Genomic DNA, 27,996 nt, shown 5'->3' with positions numbered 1-27,996 from the left:
TAAGGTTAGACTCTTAATCGTGGAATTGATAATTGCTTATTGCATTTGGCATGCATTATATTCCACCGGCATCTCTGTAATTCATTTAGACAGACTGAAGAAAAAGGTTAAAGCGGTTATGTATCTGGCGTCACATGCACCCATAGAATACTTCCTATCTCATGTACCATTACTGGCAGGTACACCATAGATGTATTTTGTTGCTATGGTGACATATGTGCACCATCTCTGGGTCTGAGAAAGGTAAGAAAAAAGGTTAGGGCTATAGTTGTTATATTGGTCAGTCTTATTCCTTTGACAGTTAGCGGCCAGTGGAAGTTGGAGCCAGACCTGTCTCCAAGAACGGCCAAATGACGACTATTTTTTTGAAAACATTAGGTCCACCATTTCGCCAGTACAGCAACACTTGAGCATTTTAATAGCCTTGATGTCTTGCCATAAATGTCGTAAACGTTAAGCAATTTTACTTTACATTTTGGAGTGACTATCCTCTTTACTGGGGTCGCACAATTTTGGACAAAGGTCTCATTTGGATATCTGACTAAATCTGCAGTTTAGTTTGTGATTTTTCATTATTTGCACATTTGAGAGAGGACTAAAAACCAAAGAGGGTTTCCAATGATACCTACCTATACCTAGGGTTACGCAATTTGGTAGAAAATATCCCAAGATGATGAGGACAGTACTTCATTTGCAATATTAGGTCTGGTGTTTTGACCAGATGAAACAGCAGGACTCAGTGAGCATCCCTGTCATATTTGGCGCTTGTTTCACAAAGTGAATATTTTGCTACTTGAATTGCAATTTTGATTTGTTTGCAAGGAATTGTGCTGCTTCATTTCTTGCTGACAAATCAGCCAAAGAGGAACAATCAACACTAAGCTGCTGAATGACAACAATGCGATGAATATAACCGCTCAGCTCCGCACTGAAAATACTTCTCCCTGAATTCAAACTGACAGATGCCTATTGTCCTGATTTGCGTCAATAGCCTTTGCATTGTGACGGACAGTATGGCGCGTCCCGGACACCTGGGTAGCCGTTAGCGCTGTCAGTGCACGGCCATCCAGTATAAGTGCTGATACAAGGCGGACTGGATATATGGACGCGCGGTGCGGCTATAAGGGCCTAAATAATAGAGACACTTTTCATTATGTGATTGAGGCGCATAAAGAGCTCCTCGGCCGCTAAATGGATGGCGGTTGTTAAACGGCTGATAAAATCTGTGCTGACTGGCTAAACTACACAGGCCTCCCCCTCCTTCGCCCAGCCCGCAGCCTCCCCACTCGGTGCTGCAGAATCCCTCATGAATTACGGCCCAGACGTAGACAGTGTGTGTTACAAAGCAGTGGATATGTATGGTAGCTTTATCACCAGCCATTTGGAGTTATAATACAGTTTGATATACTAACTGCATTGAGAGGTTTGTTTGATTTGAGCGTAGGGTTTGACTTACTGCAGCTTTGCTGCTGGTACAGACCTGGGATATTTCAGTTTTATGATATCTTGCAGCTATTTCTATTAGTTATTTTGATCTTCTGTCTGCCAGCAGAGAGCCAGTGTGGGTGGTTAAGTAGTTTGACAGAGGCATTTTACCCAATGTTCAAGGTTAGCAAGTATTGAAATGCACCATGAAAAGGAGCTTCTGATCGAGTATTGTGAGACTGTGTTTCAGTAGATGGCTTTAGCGGCGACATGATGCACTTGTGCTCACTAACTTTTTGATTTGTCTGTGTCCCCTGCCCCTCTGTCGCCCTGCTGACCATCCCTGGGCGTGCAGACCCAGAATGTGATGTACGACCTGGTGTCGGAGCTGCAGGAGCGCAGTGAGGAGCTGGACAAGCGCATTGGGACTCTGGAGGACAAACTGGACTCTGTGACGGGCAGCCTGCAGGCGCTGCCCTGCCTCATCTCACAAGCCATATCCCAGCAGCAGCAGGACTTCCTGGACGGCTTCATGCACCGCTTCAGACCGGCCTCTCTGGCCTCGGAGCGCTCTGAGCGCTCAGACCGCTCCTGGACTTCCACCGCCCGCCGGAGGCGCTCTCCCTCCACCGCCCCACACACCTCCTCCGACAGCGGATAACCTCCCACTCTGTGCATCCAAATACAGTGGACTAAGGCCTCTGGCATCGCACCCCAAACCTGTGACTGAGCCCTCAGCACGAGAGCTGCTCAACACATCGAACTGAAAACACAATGCATCTAAAAGAGAAGTCCACTCATGTGACTGACAAACCGAGATAGTAGAGATATGGTTTATGTTTTAGCCATTGTATGGCTGTTCAAGTTAGCTTTTTTGTAAAAGCCCTTGTATAGTTAAAGTGACTGAGTCAGTGCTGGGTGAGAGCTGGCTGTCACCGGAGAGTCCTTAAAGGCGATAGTCTTACAGGCGAGGGCACAGCGCCCTCTAGGAGGACACACCACCATCCTTCAGCACACTCTGTGTGCAGGGCCAGCAGAGCTGACCAGCTCAGCGCTAATGCACTTAGGGAGGGCAGCCTGCACATGGCATTACTACTGGGTAGGAATTTACGCAATTGCCAACTTCAAGGGTTCAGCTTCCTTGTTCTTACCAAGGAAAAGAGAGCGACTATCTTTTTTAGTTCCATATTGACATGTGATTTTTCAGTGCCTGAATGTATAAATAGTAGAGGGTTATTTAATGACTAATTTCAGAGCTTTTTTACGATGTTAGTCTGAATACAGCATTCCTTTTTCAGATACATTCCTCAACAACTTTCAAAGAAAATGTCTTAATGTGATGCATAACATTGCCTCCATTACACAGCAACTCCTAATGTTTGATTTACTTTTTCTATTTGTACTAACACGTGAGAAAAGTGCTGTGAGGCCACTGGGGCCATGTCCGCGGTGCACAAACGCTTCCTATATGAAGACATTCCATTGGATGACTTTCCCACAATACCATATCTAACAGCAAACAGTCTTACTCTAATACCAAAGAAGAGCGTTTGGATAAGAGAGGTTAATACAATTGGTCTAAGTAACTGTCACTTGCAAAAACAGAAGGCCTGTGCGTCTAATAGAATGTCCTTTTCGACCGGTATTTGTGCGACCGCGGACACGGCCAGGACTGTGTGGGTGAGACACTTTCAGTGCAAAGCTAGTCACTCATTTTGGATCCAGTTTGTAGGAGTGGCCGTCTGAAGGCATGGCTAACAGTCAGCTGCTAACCACGAGCACATTTAAACATATCACAGCCCTGCCCCCTCTGTCACAAACCCCTCCCCCTAAACCCTTCTGCATGTGGAATCTCCAAATGGCTTGACGATTAACTTTTTTAAAATATTGTTTTTGGTTGTTGCCTTTTCCTTAAGCTTTTCAAAAAAATAATAATCTTGGTTTTCTTTTTTTTCTTTTTTTTACTAAGGCGTAGTTTTTTTTTGTTTTTTTAGAGTTGCCGATCCGATAGAGAGTTGCAGTAATGTGATTCTGTAATGCATTCCCTGTCTCGAATATAAGCTATAAGGGAGAACTTTGAGGAGTTCTGGAAGGATACAATAAAAGTGCTGAAGCAACCCGCCTGTTGGCGCAGCTTTGAGCGAGTGTGTGAACTCAACCCAGAAATCAATGGAGTCTGTCTGATGTTTCGGCCAAACCAAACACGCTGAATAATGCACCTGTGAATCCAAATGATCAAAATAAGATGATTTCCCCGCGGATCTTTCAACTTTCAAACAAACCAAAATTTCCGAGCACGATTTTCCTGACACACTTTGCTTCTTCTCGCTCTTACACTCAAACCAGTCTGAACCGTCTTACATTTTGACGACAAGAACTAGAAGAGGATGATCAAAAATGTAGTAGGAGGCTTCAATTCCAAATCAAATTGTGTGACCCTACCAATTTCATTCATTGTGGCGTTCAATGGGTTTAAAGGTGGCATTGTGCACTAAGTATTTGGCCACCAACCACAGGGTAGTTGGGCGAGTCTTTTGCAATGAAATTGGATCATACAAATTATGCAGGACGTGCGAATAGTCTACATAAAGCAGGATTCAGTAACTAGTATCTACATGCGAGACATGATCGAATTCCTTCTGCTGATTTTACTTTCGATTCTTGATTCCACTTTTCCTTTAAATTTTAAGCCCATGGCAAACTTGCTCGCCACACATCTGCCTTTGTTTGGTATACACTACAAAAAGTAAATATCAAGCATTGGCTTAAATGACTTGAATTGAGGAAATGTATCTTGTTTTGAGCGGTTTTCACTCATTTAGACACTTTTCCTGATAGGACCAAGTTTACTTTGCTCGTTTGAGGACATTTCAGACCAGTTCTAGGGTAAATCTCGCTTGAAATAAGAAAGTAAAATTGCCAATGAGATAAGACCAATTTTCTTTCCCCATTGGCAAAAAAAAATGACCTGAAATAAGGACGAAATGTATCGAAACGAGTCAGAAACATCTCAGGACAAGTGAAATAATTTAGGACAAACGCCCGAGAACTTCTTAACTGGTCAAAACAGCTAAAATTTGGATTATTATGCTCAAACTGAGATGTTTATACTGATCTAGTTAAATACTTTTTGCAGTGCATCTTACTAGCATTATTGAATTTAACTTGTTTTTGACCCCTATATACTGCCTGCACACCCCCTGACAAATCTGTGGTAGCTTGACCTACAGTATGACACTTTCTTGCAAGACCCAAGAGTTTTATAGGTCAGCAGGTCCACATCGCTCTTTGTGTAGTGGACTGAATGACCTAGAAGAAGTAGTGGACTTTCCCATGATGCACTCTTTGAAAAGATGGGATGACGACAACCAACTGGACACAGTACGACTGACTGAGAACAACCAGACACGCTATTTCAATCGCCAGTTGCGTCATGAGTATAAACAAGCCACTAAAATAAGCAGTTTAGGTGACAGTCGCTAATGCTAGCTGCTTATCGTTAGCTCGAGTTGCTAAGTGATCAGAAGCGTTCCCTCTCAGGCAAAGTGTTGGAATTGGCTTGTTGCACGGTATGGCTATGCTAGTTCCTCTGACCTGTAGTTGTGAGCGCTAGTACTTCCTGTCTGTATTCTTTTCCTATAGAGATGAGCTCGGACCCCGGATAATAATCATATTTTCTAAAGATTAAGTGGTGGGCGAGTTGGTGAGTTTCTGGTAGATGATCATTTAATGTGTGTTCAAATCTTAATGTAGGATGTAACGAGTTCCGAGGAGACACCTGTGATCATAAAGGATTGATAGCTTGTCTTGAAGCTAAAGGCTAACATGCTATAAAAAATGGAATAAAAATATATAGCGCTAAAAAAATTTAAGTATTAATTTATATTTGAGGCACTATTTCAAATTGTATAATGCATGAAATGAATGTTAGCCTTTAGCTTCAAGACAAACTCACTGATCCTTATAAACACAGACGTCTCCTCTACGGAAATATTTCCTCTGTGCAGCAACTCGTTAACCTGCAGGAAGTGATCATCTACCAGAAACTCACTGTCCACCACAGAATCTTTAGGAAATCCGATGATTCGAACGAGTCTAAGCTAATCTTAATGGAAATTAATACGGACAGGAAGTACTAGCGCTCACGACTTCAGCTCAGAGGAACTAGCGTAGCCAAATTGTGCAACAAGCCAATAAGTCGTTTCATTCAAGTAAAAAACATGTTCGATATAACGTATCTGACGAATATTTATCCATACTTACTGGATGGTGACTTAAATTTGTTTTGGTTTGAGAAAAAGTTACTGAGTCCTGCTCTATCTAATACCCGAACGTCAACATTACGCCGTGTAGAGACTGGCCGAAACAGGAGGTTCGAATTGATTTCCGGGACACTGGGTTTTTGTCGTCTTGAACATATCAGATCGTTTCATATCAAAAGGCATGACGTTTGAAGAAATGTTCAAAAAAGAAGTACTATTTTTTAAACAGTGATGCGGACGTCAGCGAGTTAGCGGGCTAGCATGCTGTCCTAGCGTAGTGTGAATGGTAGAGGATCCCGAAAAATAACCAAAACCAAGCATTTTTTTTTATAAGCCCTTAGGCAAACAAGGATGCTAAAGAAGGTTGGAGTACGGTGCGGCGAAGGGCACTTGGAAGGAAAAAAAAAGAAAAAAAAAACACAAGCGGGACTTAATCAGCATGAGTATTAGCTTTATTCTTTTCACCTTGAGTTTGATGAAGCATGGTTCGTTGCTCCCTCCAAACCTAAGACCATTTGCTCCAAAAGTGGTCCTCCAAGCCACTCCACATTAGACCCTACATTTACGCTCCACTTCAGTCACTCCAGACAGAAATAGTTGAACAGAACTGCCCTTGTATCGTCTCAAGAAAAACGCATTTTCGCCCCTCATTATGAAACACTTTTGTTATTTATGGATCAACTGTTGAACATTAAACGCCCTGGAAATCTTCCGAAGAATAAAAGACCGTATGCAGACTTTGCGGTAAAATGTCTGTAGCGTCCGTTTAAACCTCATGCTATTATAAGGCTCTGTACATGGAATGTTTTTAGCTAACTTCCTGTTGGCTAATGCAGGGTAACATTTTTAACATTAATGTTGAAAAGAACTTTGAAATAAACATCAAGAAACGAGTTCAGACTGTGGCGCTAATATAACACTTGTTGGCATCAAATTAGTGTTAGCCGTTAGCTTCGAGGCTAAAACAGCTACATTTGTAAACATAGGGGTATCCTCCGGTAAAATATTGACAAAACTGTGTAATGTTTTTAATATTTTAAGACACTGCTAACTCCTCTTAGGAATTTAAACAGGAAACAGTTGTTACCCGAGGAAGTCACATCACGTTGCTGTGCTACATTCCATGCATAGAGTCAGTTCCCAATGCTCAAGCCTAAAGATTCATTGACGGCAGAAAAGTACGACTCTGTTCGGTTAAAGTTTGCTTTGGTGGGTCAAAGGCAACAAGACCACTAGCCAAAACAACAACTGACCAACTCAGTGAATTGCTGGTTAATTTCCGATAAATAACATTACGCACTATCGTTTTTTGCCAATCACGTGACACAGACTCTGCCCGCCGCCATATTGTAAATTGTAAACAAATTCTAAACTCCTCAATGATCATAACTTTCTCGCTCTTTACCTTCAGCTGGGGCATCAGGGATTCTACAACCACAGGGTATACAGACAAATCTTTAAACAGAAAAAAAACTTTAATAAGAAGTACTATGTCTTTTATGCTAACTTATCAGCATAGGTGTATTAGCTAAATCATTCCAGCTGTGATTAGCTTAGGCAAGGCAAGGCATGTTTATTTATACCGCACATTTCGTACACAAGAGAACTCAACATGTCTAACATAATGTCCTAAAAATCGATTTCTATCAACTGAACAATAGCTTCTCAAAACTTCCATGCGTAATGCAAAGTCCTGACCAAAACACTTCGGTTTTAGGATATATATTTTTAAACTTGAGTCCATGTAAAAGCTATACGTTTGTTAAGTGATGATGTCATCACTCTACTTCCGGGTCCAACAGAGCTTTAGCTGTATTCACTCTAATGGGATTTTGCAGATTTTAACCTGCTTTAGAGCCAACTACAAGGCTCTTTCTAAGCATATGATCGCACAGATATATTACTATTACTTGAGTAATGCTTTTTCTAACATTAACTCCATCCATCCATCCATTTTCTTCCACTTTATCCGGGGCTGGGTCACGAAGGCAGCAGTCAGAGATGCCCAGACTTCCCGATCCACGCACACCTCCTCCAGCTGTTTGGGGGGGACCCTGAGGCGACACATGGCCAGCTCGGAGACATAGTCCCGCCAGCATGTCCTGGGTCTTCCACGAGGCCTCCTTCCAATAGGACATGCCTGGAACACCTCCCAAGGGAGGTGGCCAGGCTGTCTATGGAATTCTCAACAGTTTGGACCCGGAAGTAGCTTACTATAGTACATGATGTCACACTTAACAAACAGCGATCAGCGCGACGTCAGTATGGCGCGACCATGCCTTGTGTCTTGTGTTACCATGGTTACACGTAGATACAAGTGTCTCTGTGATGTACAATGGCATAAACCGATAGCATCAAAATTTTGAACGTGACTGCTAAATTGAATTAACTCCAATGGTTTAACGTTACACTGACATTTTCACGCAGATCCCTGTACAATTTTTTTTCACAGATTTGGTCATTTATGCTTTCGACCCATACTTCAATAACATTTGGACAATCTGTCAGATATAGATCAACAAAAAAGCGAAGCTCAAATCAAAGTGCGCTGAATCAATACAACTTGGCATTTCTTGACGCTAACGGCTGACGTTGCGAGATTCGTCCAAATTCCTTCTTCAGAGCCAAAGCTAGAAATTGGATTCCCACCCAGTTGTACTCAGCAGTGCACAGGTGTTAGAGATCGGTCCAAGTCCAAATACTGCCCAGATTTACATCAAACACAAAAGCAAAAGACATACAGGTGCGTCGAGAAATGTCCAGCGGTATTGAATGACCGGACTCTGATTAGCATCTTTTATTGTTAGCCCATAAGCTGCTGGACAAAGGTATAAGCTACGTAGGGAAGCCAAAAAGAAATATTTCCAATCAAACAGAGTTCAGTCTTTACTTGATGACAACACTGCCACCACCAACGTCCAAAACTTTGTACATTAGACAAGTAGTGAACCTTAAACTACCCATGGGTTTACTCCAAATCAACAAATCTAATTGTTTACCGCCCCCGCAACTGCCAACTTCCATAAAAGCCCATTCTCACTGAAACTGTCCCGGACCTGACTTGACCTAACATGCAAGGTGGTCCTGTTAAAGCTTTGTCCCGCCTCCAGCGTGTTCTTCAGGAGTGGATTTTGAAAAATGACAGCCACTTCTCATGTTGTGGCATACATCTGTTTGGCCCGACGGGATTGGTGTAAACATCCGGGGCAGGTGTGCGGGCTGCGACCCCCTTGTAGGTGCCACAGAAGCGGGACGTTGAGGTGATGGAGGGCCCTGTGGCAGCTGGAGACTGTATATGAGGACGGATATGGTCACATTGTCGTGTTGTGAAGGTGAAGCCAAATGGGTGCGTCAAAATAATACTACAAACTGATGAAACCAATGTTCAAGCATCGATAATGTTTTTGTTCCGATATGTGGGGTCGATCTCTGTTAGTTTTTGGTACATTTTATTCTCTAGCCCTAAAGCAAACAAAGGCTCATCTCATTGAATCAGTTGGGGCTAGGGTTAGGATCAGGGATTAGGGTTCTGATTAAGGTTAGGAACGGCAAATGTGATGCAAGTTTGTGTTTCACTCGCACGGATCTCCCATATATTTATTTGAAACTAGAAAGTCTTGGCTTTCAAATGAGGTATCACACTGGCATATTAGCTGCAGGCTCTCCAGCAACAGGTTAAAAGCACTTAAAGTCTTTGAATGAATTGTGCCAAAATTGACTTAAGTGTCTTCAGAAAGCATTACATTTGATTCAAATCCAATTGGAAAATAACAACATTGCCTTATTAATTTTACTGCCTAAAAAAGGCCCAAAACACATTCTTGGATGGAAAGTTTGAAAGTCTTACGGATTGAACTATGCACGGATTTCTTGCGTGTGGCATTAAAGATACAGTATTTTGGCTTTAAGGGGAGACACTACAGGCAAAACTAATTTTTTTCAGTTTTCAGGTTTTGGGACAAATTGGTCTCTGAACATACAAGCTTTCACCCGGAAACAGAAAATATCCCTAATCTTCACAATAACATGTTTAAATACAGCGCTGATTCAATGGTTGCCCATAGACTTATATGGGACAATGCAATTTCAAGGGCCTTTTTCTCAAAACACATTTTTCTGTCATTGTGGCGACACTATGTCCACGTCAGTCGGACCTAAAGACTTCAAATGTTCCAGCCTTGGACTGAACAATATTTGGAAGATTTTTTCGGAGGGATTTTTTATTATCTAATACCTAGCCCCATTTATTGAGTTTTGAATGTCAAAAAAATAAGGCGAAAATTAAATTTTTACAAATTTTTCCACTAAAAAACAGCTTATTTTAAAACTAAACAAGAAATCCAAAATCCCCACTGAAAATGTCTTGGTAGCTCATTCATCAATAAAATGAAACCATAAATTTGAATGTAGCTCTATCCGTTATTCAGATTTTGTCACCGAAAAGATGGGAAATTTGGGGCATTTTTAGGCATAAAACACCTTGCTCTTATATGAAAAGATAAAATGACAGAAAACTTGCAAAGTATTTTTTCTTACATTTATGCCAGTGATCGACAGCAACAGTTTCAAATTGATATCTGTAAATATGCATTTTTTCCCTATTCACCTGCAGTGTCTCGCCTTAAAATTGCATTGAAAAGCATTACACTGACTTGCCCCCTGTATAAACCGTGGTATTGGTCAGTCTTAATGTAACTTGGGATCAGGGTCACTATACAAGCTTTTATAAGTATGCATAATAGTATATTTTAACAAAAAACAGTTCCCTGACAACAGTCTTCATGTTCCGTCTTCAACTTAAGGGACCGTCGGAAACACTCTTCAGGCGGTCAGTGAACGGTCACATCTGCATTTCCTTTTGGGGCCTTTTTTGGGCACTCAAAGCACTTTCACACAGACGTTGAAAGAACAGCGTGCATGAGGCACTCGAGGCAAGGTGTCCTGGATACATCGATTGAACCGCTGATCTTTTGGACCAGTAGGCAAACGCTCTCGGTGAGGGGCGCGAAGGAAGGGGCAGTGAACGCAGTTTGGCTTCCCCTTTTCGGACGGCAATCCATCCACTTTGCAGACAGTCTCTGGCCGGCAGACCATCGCGCTTCCGTTTCGTCAAACAACTTTTCGTTATTTACGTTTCCACGACCAAAAATTTCCTTTAAAAAACAAAACAAAAACGTCCCAATCCCGTTCCTTAGAAAATCAAATTCACCCAACATGCATCGAAAATGTAATTCTGAAAAACCACAGACGCGTTTTAGAAAACAAACCCACTCTGACCCGACTCCCCCCCCCACCCCCCAACTTCCCGTCCATACCACAAACACTGCCACCCACGCCCCCTCCTCATGAACATGCAGTAGTGGAGTTATCTATGGAGCTTCTTACGGGAGGGCATCTGGGTTTTTTCCACACGTTCTCTGTATGCTGTTGCTGTTCCTTCATTTTTGCAGGTGAACTTTTGTCCTAGAGAGGAGACACACCAAGGTCAAACCATTAAAGACTGTCTTCAGTTAAACAACGCTCTTTGTCTTTTTTTGGGAGGGGGGGGTTTGCTAGCCCCGCCCACAGAGGAGCTCCTCCCTGTAGGGGCGGGGCTAACCATCGAGAGAGAAAATTGATAATGTCGATAGAATTTCCGCCATTGACTCGAGCTCGTTCGCTAGCCTACTTAGCCTAGCCGCGTGGTTAATTTGACCAATTACAAATGCTTAAAGGGGCGGTATTATGCAAAATCGACTTTTTCAGGCTTTACATCATGTTATTATGTCATTCCCTCATTAAAAACATGCCTGAAGTGTTGCCTTGGCTCATTCACGTATTTTGGAGTAATCTGTAAAAACTCTGATGGCGGCCATTTTAGGGATAGGTTTGCCTGAGTCCTCCTAGGAACGCCCCCACCTCCTGGAGACGCCTCCGAGCTTTCGTCACCAGCCGAGTAACCGACCACTGCCCCTCAGCAGAACCCCCTCCCCACTGATGCCACAGACAGCGTGTGGAGGGGGCGTGTCGGAAAGGCTCAGAGGTTCGTGACCTCTTAACTCCCGCCTGAACCGAGAGGATTTTTTTCCTCACGTCAACAGATTTTTTTTTCCATCATTTTGTTTGTTGGGTATTCAGCTCATTTTTGTAACTTTTTTGTCATTTTTTTGGTCAATTTTTTATCAAATTTTTGTCATATTTTTGTACATTTTTTTGTCATTTTTTCGTCAATTTTTCGTCAATTTTTTAATACATTTTTTGTCATTTTTTTGTCACATTGTCACAATTTTTTCACTTTTTCGTCATTTTTTTGTCAATTTCTTGTGACATTTTTGTGACATTTTTGCCACTTTTTAATAAATTTTTTTGTCATTTTTTGTCATTTTTTGTCATTTTTTTGTCACATTTTTATCACATTTTTGTCATATTTTTCTAATTTTTTTGTAATTTTTTCTTCAATTTTTTAATAATTTTTTTGTAATTTTTTTTGTCACAATTTCTTGTCACTTTTTTGTCACATTTCCATCATTGTTTTCGTCTCAGTTCTGTCGCTATTTTCACAGCTTTTTTCCCCAGAAGCTTTTGGACTGGGGTAAAGCCAAACTGGAGAAAATGTGCTCAGTTCAGGTGGGAGTTAAGGGGTTAAAGAGACAGAGGCCTATTTCAAGACATTCACTACAGCCATTTTGAGAGAGCAGTTTTATACAAGGCAGTTATTCTAATTTACTGCATTTACAGACCAACAGAAGGTTTGGTCATCATTGTAGTGTGCTATAGACTGGTGCACTGTGATGGAAAAAAGCAGAATACCCCCTCTTTAATATGTCACTATCAATTGTAGCCTTAGTTTGTTATCTTTTGTAATAAATTTGCCGACAAATAAGAATATTTTTAAAGAGAGTTCCTTGTACACAGTTAGCAAATAAAGGTTTGCAAAAGAATTGGAACATAGACAAATTGATTTTTTTGCGCAAATGTGAAAACTTATTGGGGATGGATGTAGGAAAGTGAGATTCTGTTGTGAAACACTGTAGTTGTAGATCCTCCTCACAAAGTACGATGATGTCATACACCTTCGTTTTGGGGAAATCGTGTGGGGAGTATGACTCGGAAACTCACACAGAACCAAGACGCCGAGTTGATGACGTGAACACAGGGGACAGACTGCAGATTCACGACTATGGTTAATAGGCTACACAGACGCGAGCTTATGTGACTTCTGAGCGGATCCTGTCTCCATTATGTCTCTATGAGTTAGCAGCAGCGTCTTGTCAAAAAAAACAAAAATAGCTCAAGATTACATGGCAGGCAGTGAGTTACTGACAGTCGCTATAGCATCAGGAGGAAGGAAACTCCTGCCTCGTCACGGTAAGTGTTTTTGTCTTGAAGCTAACACTAAATAAAAAGTAAAATAGCAACAAGATTTTTTGATACTAGCCCTTAGCTCTGAGATTCAAAAAAAAGTCTTACCTCAAAAACACTGACGTTTCCTGGGGGTAGTTTACAAGTCTGCTGGTTCACAGGCTTGTTTTTCAGACTCAGTAATTACATACGAATAGTGGTTTTGATATCCACTGTCCACATAAGGGAGACCGGGGCTATTTGTCACTTTTTTCTCTAGAGTGCACTGTTCATCAACAGAAAATCCCGCAAGAGTCAGAACAGCAGTAAATGAAAGCTTGAACCCTTGACTTGACGTAAACCTCGCTCTCTATTTTCTGTCATTTTGCAATAAATAGTTATTAACCGTCAAACACAACCAAATCGACTGTGATAATGTGCCCCATGTGCCCCATGTGCGGGGCAAGTTGTCACCATGTTTGGGGTTGGTTGTCACTATTGTTTTTAATGTCTTTGACGTTAACTTGAAATTTGATAAACCTTTGGAACTTTTTTGCTTTTTGAGATAAAAGGACAAAATATGTTTTAAAATAGTCACAATTGTCGTGTTAATAACTGATTATTTGTGCAGGTGTAAAATGTACAAATTCAGCAAACACGGCCTCAACAAAAGCTAATGATAAAATAAAGCGATCATAAAAACATGAGGCACAAAAGAAATAAAGTTACCACCATTTATGCCCCATGTGACAAATAATCCCTCAGTTTTTGTGACAAATAGCCCCGAGGCAGAAAAACAATTCAAATGTCCTCATGTCTTCAGTCCAAATGAGAAATTATTATTGGAAGAGAAAAGGAATACCAATACACATATTATATATCATTACCAGCATACAGCACCCTCTAATGTGACAAATTACCCCGCGTGACAAATAGCCCCGGTCTCCCCTACTAAAGAGTGGGGTCCGGTGTCTTTCCCCAAGATTTTTAAAGAATTTATACATTTTTCTTAGTATTTTACAACCGTTTCAACCTCTGCTGATGGTGAAAACTGATCTCGGAGACCAGGGGCGTCGTTGGAGGACCAGATTTAGCACCTCAGGTAGTCTTTTCACCGCCTCAGTAAGCCCGCTCACGTTTTGATTGCATGGGTAGTTGCATGTTTACATCACTAGTTATTCGACTTTTGATACAAGGGTCATGAATCTTCCCATGTCACTTCCATAAGCAGGATAAGGAAGTCCTCCTTATACTTACATTAAAAGTATCTCCTGCTTTGTTCTGTGGTTGGGTCACTCTTGTTCTCATTGCCCGTCTCCACCCCTCCCTTACCCAGTCAACAGCTGAAATCCTCATTCACGCTTTCATCACTTCCAGGCTCGACTATAGTGCAATAGCCTCCTCTACGGACTTCCCACCACTCGTCTCCAAAAACTGCAATACATCCAGAACTCTGCTGCCCGCCTCCTCACCCACACCCGGTCCAGCAGGGAACACATCACCCCCGTCCTCCAGCAGCTCCACTGGCTCCCCGTTCAACATCATATTCAATACAAGCTCCTCCTCCTCACCTACAAGTCCCTGCATAACCTTGTGGTACTTACAGAGGTACTTACAGTGGTACTTATGGTGGTAATTACAGAGGTATTTCTAGGTACTTATTGTGATACTTATTGTGATACTTACAATGGTACTCCATCCATCCATCCATCCATCCATCCATCCATTTTCTTCCGCTTTATCCGGGGCCGGGTCGCGGGGGCAGCAGTCTCAGCAGAGATGCCCAAACTTCCCGATCCACACACACCTCCTCCAGCTGTTCTGGGGGGACCCCGAGGCAACACCAGGCCAACTCGGAGACATAGTCCCACCAGCGTGTCCTGGGCCTTCCACAAGGCCTTGTCCCACTAGGACATGCCTGCCATACAATGGTACTTATGGTGGTAATTACAATGGTAATTCTTGGTACTCATTGTGGTACTCATTGTGGTACTTACAATGGTACTTATGGTGTTAACAGTGGTAATTCTAGGTACTTATTGTGATACTTATTGTGATACTTACAATGGTACTCCATCCATCCATCCATCCATCCATCCATCCATTTTCTTCCGCTTTATCCGGGGCCGGGTCGCGGGGGCAGCAGTCTCAGCAGAGATGCCCAAACTTCCCGATCCACACACACCTCCTCCAGCTGTTCTGGGGGGACCCCGAGGCAACACCAGGCCAACTCGGAGACATAGTCCCACCAGCGTGTCCTGGGCCTTCCACAAGGCCTTGTCCCACTAGGACATGCCTGCCATACAATGGTACTTATGGTGGTAATTACAATGGTAATTCTTGGTACTCATTGTGGTACTCATTGTGGTACTTACAATGGTACTTATGGTGTTAACAGTGGTAATTCTAGGTACTTATTGTGGTACTTACAATGGTACTTATGGTGTTAACAGTGGTAATTCTAGGTACTTATTGTGGTACTTACAGTGGAAAATACTAGTGATAATAGTGGTACTTCTAGGCACTTATTGTGGTACTTAAAGGATACTATAGTGACAATTACAAGGTATGTACTTCTAGATAAAGTGGCAACTCTTAGTCATGAAGGTTCTTGTTTTCCCTTATGCTGTTTCATGTTGTTTTATAGTCACACAATCCTAGAAAGTACTTCTGTATGTGAAAAATGAATTGCTGGTGTAGTATCCGTGAATTACCAATAAGTACCATAGATGTATCACTGTAACTACTAGAAACTATCCCTTAAAGGTCCTATATCATGCAAAATCGACTTTTTGGAGCTTTTAGCCATGTTGTTATGCTATTTCCTTATCAAAAACACCCCCAGAGTGGTTTGTGGCTTCATTCACGCAGCTCTCAGTAATCCTCCTGAATCCTGCTTTCTGAGCAGCTGCTCCGCCCTCTCCTGGTGAACGACTGAGTGTTCAGTTGTGTCGTAACAGCGGAACGGAAGTGCTCGACGTCTGTAAAGCAATGTCTTACAGCCTGATTTTAATTTGTAAAACAGCTTTTTCATTATTTCTGTCGTAAGAGAGAAACAAAGAGAAGGGATCATCAGAAGTGTTTTTTTCTCCGGGATTCAGCGACTATCAGCCAAAATATTGTTTTTCTGTGACTGTCTCTGATGGATGTTTGGTGAACCTTCGCCAGAACCAAAGTGGATTAACTTTTATAACCAACGCGAGTCCCATAATGTAAACAGCGATGGACCAGAGCGGTGAGTCAGTCCAAACGCGGGTTAGCATATTAGCTTGTGTGTTAGCATATTAGCATGTGTGTTAGCCATTTATGAAGCTGTGTTGCAGATGTCAACTCCGTATAACTGCATCGTGAAGTATCTTCACTTATTGCTGTTTATTTATATTACGGTAAAGTTGTATGTGCGGAGAGAGGGGGCGGAGTTAACTGAATCGAAGCGTTGTGTCTTCCGGGTTTGAAAAATACCTCCAGAAAACACTTATATTTATCACAAAAATGAGTGCTCAATAATGGTAGAGGTACAATATATCATAGACATGCCTATACTTAACTTTGGAATGGCTAAAATAGCATGATATAGCTCCTTTAAAGTACCAAAGTAAATAGAAGTACAATCTTCATTACTAAGAGTACCACTGTAAGTACCACAGACTCACCCGCCCCTAATGTAAAGTGTTACCCTTTATTGCCGATCACCACATGTCAAAATACAAATCATTTCCCAAAACTGCTCCCTGTAGTTGTTTAGCAGCTCAGCTCTGCATGATAAGTTCAACACCGCAAGTTATTTACAAATCACTGTCCGTTTGGCACCACAAAAATGACATGAATCACTCGGATCTGACAGCGGAACGTCTGAGAAATGTTTTGGCCGACGCTTCAAAAAAAAACAAAAAAAAAACGTAGGATGAGAAACGACGAGGGCGCCTCCTCTTCACCTCTGCATTCTAACCACGTCACGGCGCTCTCATGTCAGGAGGACGGGAGATATAATAAGTGTGATGGATATGTTCCCATAGCACTTCTCGCTGACGGGAGCTGAGTCGGCACATCGCGTCTCCGGTGTCCTCCAGAGGTCACTCCCCAGCCTCGGCGTCTCCGTCTGTGGGTGTGGCCGCGCTCGTCACCACGGCCTCCGGTCACATCTGCACATGATCGCACATATACGCGCCGTGAAGGTGACCTTGGGGGGGGGGGCAATTATGTGATTTATGATTGTTATTGATCTGGGCAGGGCCAGGCTAAGCATGCAGCCAAAGCAAGCAAGCAAGGCCTCAGAAAACCTCATCTGTTTATATAGACCGGGAATAATGATAGGGCTTTAAGTATTTAATTTAACCGCACATTTTTCATTTCAGATTTGTATTATTTCAATAAATATTCTGGCATGTATTTACAGCAGTTTCAGTCCTCAACACTATGGGCTGGACTGGCTGTTTAAAGAGGGGGTATTATGCTTTTTTCAATCACATAGCACCAGTCTATATCACACTACAATGATGACCAAACCCTCTGTTGGTCTGTAAATGCAGTAAATTAGAATAACTGCCTTGTATAAAATGTCTCTCTCAAAATGGCTGTAGTGAATGTCTTGAAATAGGCCTCTGTCTCATTAACCCCTTAACTCCCACCTGAACTGAGCACATTTTCTCCAGTTTGGCTTTACCCCAATCCAAAAGCTTCTGGGGAAAAAAGCTGTGAAAATAGCGACAGAACTGAGACGAAAACAATGATGGAAATGTGACAAAAAAGTGACAAGAAATTGATAAGAAATTGACAAAAAATGGACGAAAAAGTGACAAAAATGTGACAAAAAAAGTACAAAAAATTTATTAAAAAATTGAAGAAAAAATTACAAAAATTACAAACATTTGATAAAAATGTGACAAAAAAATTACAAAAAATGACCAAAAAAATTATTAAAAAGTGGCAAAAATGTCACAAAAATGTCACAAGAAATTGACAAAAAAATGACAAAAAATGTATTAAAAAATTGACGAAAAAATGACAAAAAAATGTACAAAAATATGACAAAAATTTGATAAAAAATTGACCAAAAAAATGACAAAAAAGTTACAAAAATGAGTTGAATACCAACAAACAAAATGATGGAAAAAAAAATCTGTTGACGTGAGGAAAAAAATCCTCTCGGTTCAGGCGGGAGTTAAGAGGTCACGAACCTCTGACCCTTTCCGACACGCCCCCTCCACACGCTGTCTGTGGCATCAGTGGGGAGGGGGTTCTGCTGAGGAGCAGTGGTTGGTTACTCGGCTGGTGACGAAAGCTCGGAGGCGTCTCCAGGAGGTGGGGGCGTTCCTAGGAGGACTCAGGCAAACCTATCCCTAAAATGGCCGCCATCAGAGTTTTTTACAGATTACTCAAAAATACATGAATGTGCCAAGGCAACACTTCAGGCATGTTTTTAATGAGGGAATGACATAATAACATGATGTAAAGCTTGAAAAAGTCCATTTTGCATAATACCCCCCCTTTAACGGTACTTGGTTTACCAGTGATGTCACAGAGACTTTTCCTTTCTCAAACCAAGGGACTATACAGAGTTTAAAAATGTCAAAATGATGTATTTTCCTCCCCCTACATGTTCCAGCCATGTCCTAATGTGTAGAATGAGCTCAGACCTGTTCACCACAACTGCCTCTAAAATCTTGCTCTGTCAATTGTGTTAATTTGGGTCCGAAGTGCCGTCATGCACGAGCTTAATATAGAAGCTGCAGTTACACGTATGACCTGAGGTGGCAGTAGTGAGTATAAAATGGCTAACTTGCATCTAGCCCCTTTAATAATTGAAAATATGAAGCATGTTGTTTAGTATAAACCTTAAAAAACTATTTCCCTCATCAAACCTTGAGGTTTTACCCTGGGGTTATATACAGACACTTTGTATCCGGGATATAGTGTATAGATTACTTTATACACAGACTGAAATGAGGACACATATAGAATGAAAACAACAATCTTTGAAAACACATTTTTGTGTGATTCCTTAACAAAATGTCAGTACAGTGCTTCATAATGGATACGTCATTCCATATACAGCACGGGTAGGCAACGTCAGGCCCGGGGGCCAAATCCGGCCCGCCAGCACAACACCTCTGGCCCTCAAGATGAATTTGAGAAATGTTGTTATGCCAATAAGAGATCAAACACCTGTTAAAGTTCTCTAAAAATGCAAGAAATAGTGTCAGCAGGTATAGGGAACTTTTTTTCAATTTTCAATCTGAAACTGTAAGGGAACACACGGGAGTCTGTTCAAATTAATTCTACTGGGTTGTTTGATCTCTTAAAAGAGTAACTACTATTCGTTCAATAAAAACCTGCATGGAAAATACAATATTTTATACGATATACAGTGGGGCAAAAAAGTATTTAGTCAGCCACCAATTGTGCAAGTTCTCCCACTTCAAATAATGACAGAGGTCTGTAATTTTCATCATAGGTGCACTTCAACTGTGAGAGACAGAATGTGAAAAAAAAATCCAGGAATTCACATTGTAGGATTTTTAAAGAATTTATTTGTAAGTTATGGTGGAAAATAAGTATTTGGTCAATAACAAAAATTCAACTCAATACTTTGTAATATAACCTTTGTTGGCAATAACAGAGGTCAAACGATTACTATAAGTCTTTACCAGGTTTGCACACACAGTAGCTGGTATTTTGGCCCATTCCTCCTGCAGATCTTCTCCAGAGCAGTGATGTTTTGGGGCTGTCGCCGAGCAACACGGACTTTCAACTCCCTCCACAGATTTTCTATGGGGTTGAGGTCTGGAGACTGGCTAGGCCACTCCAGGACCTTTTTGCCCCACTGTATAAGGCAAATTACAGTTTCATTTGTGTCGTTGCTTGTCATCCATGGGTAAAGGTGGGCCCTGAAGCCATTCCACATGAGAACCACAGATGTAAAACATTAGCATTTGCAGAAAATTAAATTAACTTTAGGCTACTATGGCGAGGTTCGGCCCTTGGTGTTTTGGCGACGATAAAAATTGTCCCTTCACGACACAAACTTTTCCTACCCCTGATATACAACATATATAATGAGGCATCGATTTAAATATTAGTTTGTTAACATTTTGTTTTCATTTCTTTCTATATTTGCCCTCATTTAAACCTACATAATAGAAATAAGTGTTACCATATCACATAAATAAATGGCAGAAATGTGACTATAACTAAAGAGGGCTGCCAGAAAACAACACTGTTTACTGAGAGAGCGATGAGAAAGAAGAGTTACAGAAATATGTGTCAACGCACAGACAAAACATAACAAACTTAAAGGAACAGTTTATCCATACTGAGATATGTTCTTACCTGAGCTTAGACGAGTTGATGCGTACCTGTCTGGTCTTTGTGCGTGCCCTCAGTCACACAAAATGTATTCCTATGGCTCCAAACAGGGTGAAGTTGGAAGCCGCCACGCTCTTCCACGGACACTCACAAAGACCAGACAGGTACGCATCAACTCGTCTAAGCTCAGGTAAGAACATATCTCAGTTTGGAAAAACGGTGGCCTGTTCCTTTAACCCCTTAACTCCCACCTGAACCGAGCACATTTTCTCCAGTTTGGCTTTACCCCAGTCCAAAAGCTTCTGGAAAAAAGCTGTGAAAAAAGCAACAAAACTGAGACGAAAACAGTGATGGAAATGTGACAAAGAAGTGAGAAAAATGTATGAAAAATGTATGAAAAAGTGGCAAAAATGTCACAAGAAATGGACAAGAAATGTGACGAAAAAATGTGACGAAAAAATGTGACGAAAAAATGTGACGAAAAAATTTGACGAAAAAATGTTACGACGAAAATTGACGAAAAAATGTGACAAAAATAATGACAAAAAGTTACAAAAAAAATGACGAAAAAAAATGACGATAAAAAATGACGAAAAAATGACAAAAATGTGATAAAAAAAATGACAAAAAAGTTACTAAAAAATGACAAAAATGTGATAAAAAAAATGACAAAAAAGTTACTAAAAAATGACAAAAATGTGATAAAAAAAATGACAAAAAAGTTACTAAAAAATGACAAAAAATTGACAAAAAAATGGACGAAAAAATGACAAAAAATGGATAAAAAATGGACGAAAAAATTACGGAAAAAATGACGAAAAAATGACAAAAAATGGACAAAAAAATGACAAAAAAGTTACAAAAAAAATGGACGAAAAAATGACGAAAAAATGACAAAATGTGACAAATTTTTTTACTAAAATGTGACAATTTTTTTTTTACAAAAATGTGATAAAAAATGACAAAAAAGTTACAAAAATGAATTGAATACCCAACAAAAAAATGATGAAAAAAATCTGATGACGTGAGGAAAAAGATTCTCTCGGTTCAGGCGGGAGTTACGAGGTTAAGTTCAGATAGAGCAGACTCAGTGCTTGTCTGGTGTAGCTCGACAGTCCCAAACCTCCCTGCCTCAAAATTAAATCAGACATCCATTTCTACAGCAGACCCAGGCCCGCTCACCAACTCTCTGAAGTCTATCCTGGCCGGCGGTGCTTGGAAGGTCACGTGCTTTATGAAGTGTGTGAAAAGTTCGAGAAGCGCTGGGTAGTTTTGACAAACGGCTGCGTCACCGTCGTGCCCTCTGATGTGCCATCAGGTGCGCGGCCCTTTAATGCTTATTAGTCCTCACCGAGGAGGAACGCTATTGATTTATGGGAATGTCACCTTTAAAGGAGATGCCACTTTTCTGTAACACCAACCAAAGACAGTTCAGGGCTCGGAAAATCAGCACGGTGAGGATTTTACCTCAGAGGAATGTTTTTTTATGTGCATTCGGTTTTTCCATGGATTGATATATGAAGGTATGTGCAAATCTCACATGAGAACATATAGCAACGACATCTTAACTTACAGTCGCACCCACAGTCACCAACTGTTCAAATGATGTCTCTTAATGTGTGTTTCACCTGCAGTGTCTCGCCCTAATCCACGATGAACCATTAACAAAATGGAGAAAAAGTATTGTGTGAAACATAAGGGAAGCGCCTGGGAACAGCAGTACAGGAGGATGCTGCCCCCTAGTGGCTGCCTCTCAGTATTACCCAGTCTTGTGTCTGTAATTCCTCAGTTCACACCGATTTTCTTTTTTCCAGATCTGCTAGAAGTTTCGATCATATCTCCAGACGGCTGATAAAGAGCGTGTGAGATCCGAGGAGAAGAACTTTCATATCAGACAGAGTTTAATCCGTTTGGAGCAGCAGGAGGTCCGTCACTGTGGGCACAGGGAACTAAAGATGTCATCTGCAGCCTGCTCATAATAAAGTTTTTTTTTTTTCATTCATATTCTGCACTCAGACCTGTAGGAAGATGTGGAACTTTCCAAATCATCAATCGATCAATGGACTGAGGGTGTATTTTCTTTTTCTTTCAAAACTTTGTTTATTTGAAGTTTTACAGAGATTGTACAGCGTTTTCAAACAAATCAGATTAAAGACAAGGGGAAAAGAATACTGATACAATCTCCTTAAATCACACACAACAGCAAAAGAAAAGAAAACAAAAGCACAGTAACCAACCAGCTCACTAAAAGCATGTCCAAAATGTACACGAGAAAAAAGTATAAAGAAAAATGTATGGCGCCCCCACTTTGACAGACAAAACAGGTAATATAGGAGGAAAAAATAAATAAATTGAAAAAAAGTAAAAAAAAAAAAAAAAAAAGTTAATCCGGTACAGAAGGGAAGTTCATTTGTTTAACCCTTGTGTCCCCAGGGTACCAACAAATGAAGTTGGTACAAAAGGTCAAAGACAGAAAACATGCAGGATCGGCTCATGTCCATTGAAATGAATGGGGTTTTGCCGGGGTCAGAAAACCCCAGAGACGACAAGTGTAACTATTTGCTCTCATTCAAAAATGAAACATTTTTCAAAAACAGAACCTACTCTACCTTTGAGCCTCTCCCAGTGCCCAATTCACCAAATACTTGTAGTTATATCCACTTCAGGATTTTCATTGTTACAGGGCCACTTTTGGCTCAAAATTTGACTTTTTTTACATAAACATGTCCCACCGACCAAAAAAATAATAAAAACTGGTAAATTTAATATCAGTGCATTTTTATGAAGTCAAACTAAAGATAGAACCCACATTTATTTCAAAATGTTTTTTTATGAGTGAAATATTAGAGAAAATGACCCTAGGTGACCACGAGTGTAACTATTTGTTCTCATTCAAATGTATGAGAAAATTCAAAAATTGCATTAACACAAAAGTTTGACTATTTCCACTTGGAAACTGACCAGATAGTCCGAGTTATCCTCAGAATTCGATTTTTGATATTTTTTGACTGTTGTTTGTTCAGGATTTGGTGTTTTTTTTACATAAACGAGGCCTACAAACTGAAAAAAATAAATAAAAAACACACATTTTTTGTATCAGGCCATTAGTCTGAAGCTACACTAAAGATAGAACCCAAACTTATTGAAAAAGGTTATTTTATGGCTGAGATATTAGAGAAACAACATGGGGTCAAAAATGACCCCAGGTGACCACGAGTGTAACTCTGCATTATGGGGCACACAAGGGTTAAGCAAATTAAACAAGGGATTCCAGGTCTGAGTGAATCTCTCAGAAGAGCCATGGAGCGTCATGCGTATTTTCTCCAGTTTGAGAAAATATAAAACATCCCTAAGCCAGTGGGTAACAGAGGGAGGTTGCGGAGATTTCCATTTCAGCAAAATGACCCTCCTTGCTAGAAGGGTCATAAAAGCAAGAGAATTGCCGTGTGAGGTGGAGAGGGAAGGCGGCCGATTAAGTGTTCCGAACAAAGCACTCAAAGGGTTCGGGTCTATTGTCCTGCCGATCATTTTGGAAATAATGCCAAAAATGTTGGTCCAATAGGTAATCTGTATTTTCTTTTTCATATATTTTTTTAGCATTTTGTCACAAAAATGTAACAAAAAGTGTAAAAAAAAAGAAAATAGACAACAAACACGCAATAAAAAAGACCATAAATAAGTTACAAAACATGACATAAGAGCGACCGCAAAAACAAACAGGGATGTATATACTTTATGAACCCACAGTTGTGAATATTTGGAGCTATCGTGGACTCTGCAGTAAACTGGCTGATCAACAGTATGTTTGTGAAGAAGTCAATAGTCACAGACAGAAACACTGTTACTGTGGTATCGGCTGAGGTGGTGACCAAACGGAAAGTCCCAGTTTTGAGTCATTTGTCTCGCGTCCTCAGGGATTTTCCTAAAACCATCGACTTGTCGCAGTTTTTTTCACGCTCCATCCAAGGTGATGGAGATTTGATTTTTGGCAAATGTGATCATGTCGATGTCAAATACATTGTATGAACTACTTGCACATCAATACCATAACACATTAAAGGTGCATTATGGAGCTTTTTATACATGTAATCCAACCATAACACTTTATTTGATACATTGTACCTGCAAAATTTAGTTCAATGTAATGTGATATGTAACGTTCTGTAATAGCTTGTGTTGGAACATAATGTAATAAGACATTAAACCATAACCCTAACCCTAACCTTAAAGAGGGGGTATTATGCTTTTTTCAATCACATAGCTCCAGTCTATATCACACTACAATGATGACCAAACCTTCTGTTGGTCTGTAAATGCAGTAAATTAGAATAACTGCCTTGTATAAAATGTCTCTCTCAAAATGGCTGTAGTGAATGTCTTGAAATAGGCCTCTGTCTCTTTAAGAACCTCTGAGCCTTTCCGACACGCCCCCTCCACACGCTGTCTGTGGCATCAGTGGGGAGGGGGTTCTGCTACGGAGCAGTGGTTGGTTACTCGGCTGGTGACTAAAGCTCGGAGGCGTCTCCAGGAGGTGGGGGCGTTCCTAGGAGGACTCAGGCAAAGCTATCCCTAAAATGGCCGCCACCAGAGTTTTTTACAGATTACTCAGAAATACGTGAATGTGCCAAGGCAACACTTCAGGCATGTTTTTAATGAGGGAGTGACATAATAACATGATGTAAAGCTTGAAAAAGTCCATTTTGCACAATACCCCTTTAAGCCCTAACTCTGTCTTATTACATTATATACCTTCAAAGTACTAACACACATTATTCAACTGTGTATGCACGACACAGATTGTTACAAAGCAGATTACAGTTAAGTTAGGTTATGATTCCCCTGAGGCCTTTGTTGTCCTTCTCAGTGGCCTGTGTGACTCTCCACGGATTGTTTTCAGGGTTTCTAAAAAAAAGAAAAGGTCTTGGAGCCGTACAGAAGCCTTCGTGATGGAAAGCAAAGGTGTCAGCAAACCTCTCAGACAGCCACCGGGTCACAAAAAGGTCAAACACGCACTAATATCAAGTTGTTATTGTTATTTTTCTGATAAAAGTTTCCATTATACACAATTAATAACAAACTGTTTAACCGTTCAGCATGGGGGAAAGACAGTCAAGATTTGGCTCCACCTTTAACCAAGTGCATTTACTCCAGTTCAGCTTTATCCAAATCCATAAGGTCACAGCCTATAGGCCAGCATAACTCTAATTTGAAAGCTTAGACCTACAAAACATAAGCGGATCTTTTTCCCACACGTCATTAATTTTGACATTTTTTTCCCCATGGCTTTTTTGTTGGGTTTTCGTCGTTCTTTTGTTGCTTTTTCATCTCACTTTTGTTGCTATTTTTCGAAACTTTTTTCAAGAAGCTTTTAGATTTGAGTAAAGACGAACTGGAGAAAATGCGTTCGGTTAAGACTTGGGGCTGAAAGTGTTTAAGTTTGAAAATTTGGTCACACTATACCCACCTACACCTCTGCTCCAGTCTTATTCTGATCATCTTGACCACCTTCAAGGCATGTTTTGCTACAGCACGAATTATTTTCATCCTTATTTCAGTAGCTTCACTCTTTTAAGGGGAGACACTACAGGCAAAACTCAATTTTTTCAGTTTTCAGGTTTTGGGCCAAATTGGTCTCTGAACATACAAGCTTTCACCCGGAAACAGAAAATATACCTAATCTTCACAATAACATGTTTAAATATTGCGCTGATTCAATGTTTGCCCATAGACTTATATGGGAGAACACAATTTCAAGGGCCTTTTTCTCAAAACACATTTTTCTGTCATTGTGGCGACACTATGTCCACGTCAGTAGGACCTTATTATATTTATTATATTTGGAAGATTTTTTCAGAGGGATTTTTTATTATCTAATCCCTAAGCCCCATTTATTGAGTTTTGAATGTCAAAAAATAAGGCGAAAATTACATTTTTGCAAATTTTTCCACTAAAAAACAGCTTATTTTAAAACTAAACAAGAAATCCAAAATCCCCTGTGAAAAAGTCTTGCCAACTCATTTATCAAAAAAATAAAACCATAAATTTGAATGTAGCTCTATCCATTATTCAGATTTCGTCGCCGAAAAGATGGGAAATTTGGGGCATTTTTAGGCATAGGTTCTTATATGAAAAGATAAAATGACAGAAAACCTGCCATGTATTTTTCTCTCACATTTATGCCAGTGATCTACAGCAAAAGCTTCAAACTGATATCTGTGAATATACATTATTTCCCTATTCACCTGCAGTGTCTCGCCTTGGCAAAAGAGAACTTTTTCTGTGTGTGTTTTTAAATTATGGATAGGTCATGTTTTCCAAATTCCGAGCCAATGCTGTATTTTCCCATGAACACTTTGTTTGCAGCAGAGTCTCTGGATGCCTGTTCCTTTAAAGGCGCGAGTACCAGTCCCCACACGGTCTGGTCTGTTAATCTTTAAGCCTCACTGAACAAACTGCGCTGTTCCTGTAGGTGAAAGCCACACTCTTCATCAAAACTCCCCTCCAGCCGGCAGTGAAACCGAGGACACGGCGGTCACCATTTTGGATCACAGGCACGGGTCTGTTTACCACAACCTTCCACATCTGAGGGCTTCGGGGGGGGGCAGAGGTGAGGCCGGCTGCATTCTTGTGCATGTTGTGTGAGTTAACAGGTAATACGGCTAAGTTTAAGCTAACTCTTTGGAAAATCATTAATTTAGTGTGGTTTTGGTCGAGAGAATAACCAAACAATTCCTAAAGCAGTTTACTTACTTACTATCACAGCCTGTTTCCTGAAGCGACTGTGGTCAGGCGTATAGAGCATCTAAAGCTTATGATACTCTACTCTGCTCATGAATATTCACGAGTGTCGGGCATGAGGAAGAAACGCTGCTCTCGGACATCATTAAAACAGACCCTTGGGTTTCAGTCACATGGCTTTTCTTCTGTTATGGAAGGCATTTGGAGATTTTCTAACCATTCAGAAGATACAGCAGTGACGTTCTGAGTTGTCAGTCAGTTATATTTACCCAAGTACATGTGCGTGAGTAGTTTTTTGCAGTAATTTCTCGGAGTATCGTGGTAGAGATGTTCAAATATCGCTGACTGGACTGCGTTGATGTTTCGCTTCTATCGTCGCCGGTTTCTTCTCGCCCCAGTTGTAAATCCGCCTTAATTTACGGCACGTGAAGTCCATAGATGGGAGCGACATCCGTGAACTTTTGCTGAGCCACAAGACTTAAAAACTGTGTATGTGGAACAGGGATCATTTCACATTCTGGGGATAAAATACTTCAAACCAGTGTCAGAACCACAGGAAAAGGGCTGATCCTGATTACAAACCCCTCAGATTACTGTCAAATTACTGTTATTTTATCACTTGCCACTATCTGTCAAAGCTCATTATTGGGGATAATGGTGGTCGTGTATTACGCCCTCAGAAACAAGTTTAATCTGCAAATATTCAGACTTATTAAACATGCTCAAAATTATTATATTAAACGTGTTAGGCCTATTTAATGATTCTCTGGGTTTTTAAACGCACATTAACGTTAGCATTAGCAGCTAGTAGATTAGCGGCTGAAGGAACCATGCACCATTTGCTTTGAAAAGCTACAAAACTGCATTCTGGGCTGTATGATTTTAATTTAATGACAATATAAAAGGGACAGACTAAAAGCTGAAGCTGTAATGACATTATAAAGCA

The 27,996-nt window shown here is 40.7% G+C and overlaps 1 protein-coding gene and 1 long non-coding RNA gene across 2 annotated transcripts in view; one reads left to right on the top strand and one right to left on the bottom strand.

The window, feature by feature from the left end:
- Positions 1-2,117, top strand: part of kcnn1a (potassium intermediate/small conductance calcium-activated channel, subfamily N, member 1a) — a 114,859-nt gene extending 112,742 nt beyond the window's left edge. The window contains exon 9 of the mRNA XM_079570127.1: positions 1,781-2,117. Coding sequence (XP_079426253.1) covers positions 1,781-2,086 — 306 coding nt within the window. The 3' untranslated portion in view covers positions 2,087-2,117. The remainder of the gene's footprint in view (positions 1-1,780) is intronic.
- A 3,188-nt stretch (positions 2,118-5,305) lies between these two features.
- Positions 5,306-27,996, bottom strand: part of LOC306973284 — a 547,876-nt gene continuing 525,185 nt past the window's right edge. Inside the window, exon 3 of the long non-coding RNA XR_013793556.1 lies at positions 5,306-5,471. This is a non-coding gene — a long non-coding RNA (uncharacterized lncRNA). The remainder of the gene's footprint in view (positions 5,472-27,996) is intronic.

This window comes from Gobius niger (genome assembly GCF_951799975.1).
Source record: "Gobius niger genome assembly, chromosome: 13".
In the NCBI taxonomy this organism is placed as follows: domain Eukaryota; kingdom Metazoa; phylum Chordata; class Actinopteri; order Gobiiformes; family Gobiidae; genus Gobius; species Gobius niger.
Note: the sequence above shows the minus strand (reverse complement) of the source record. Positions and strands in the feature narration are given on the sequence as shown.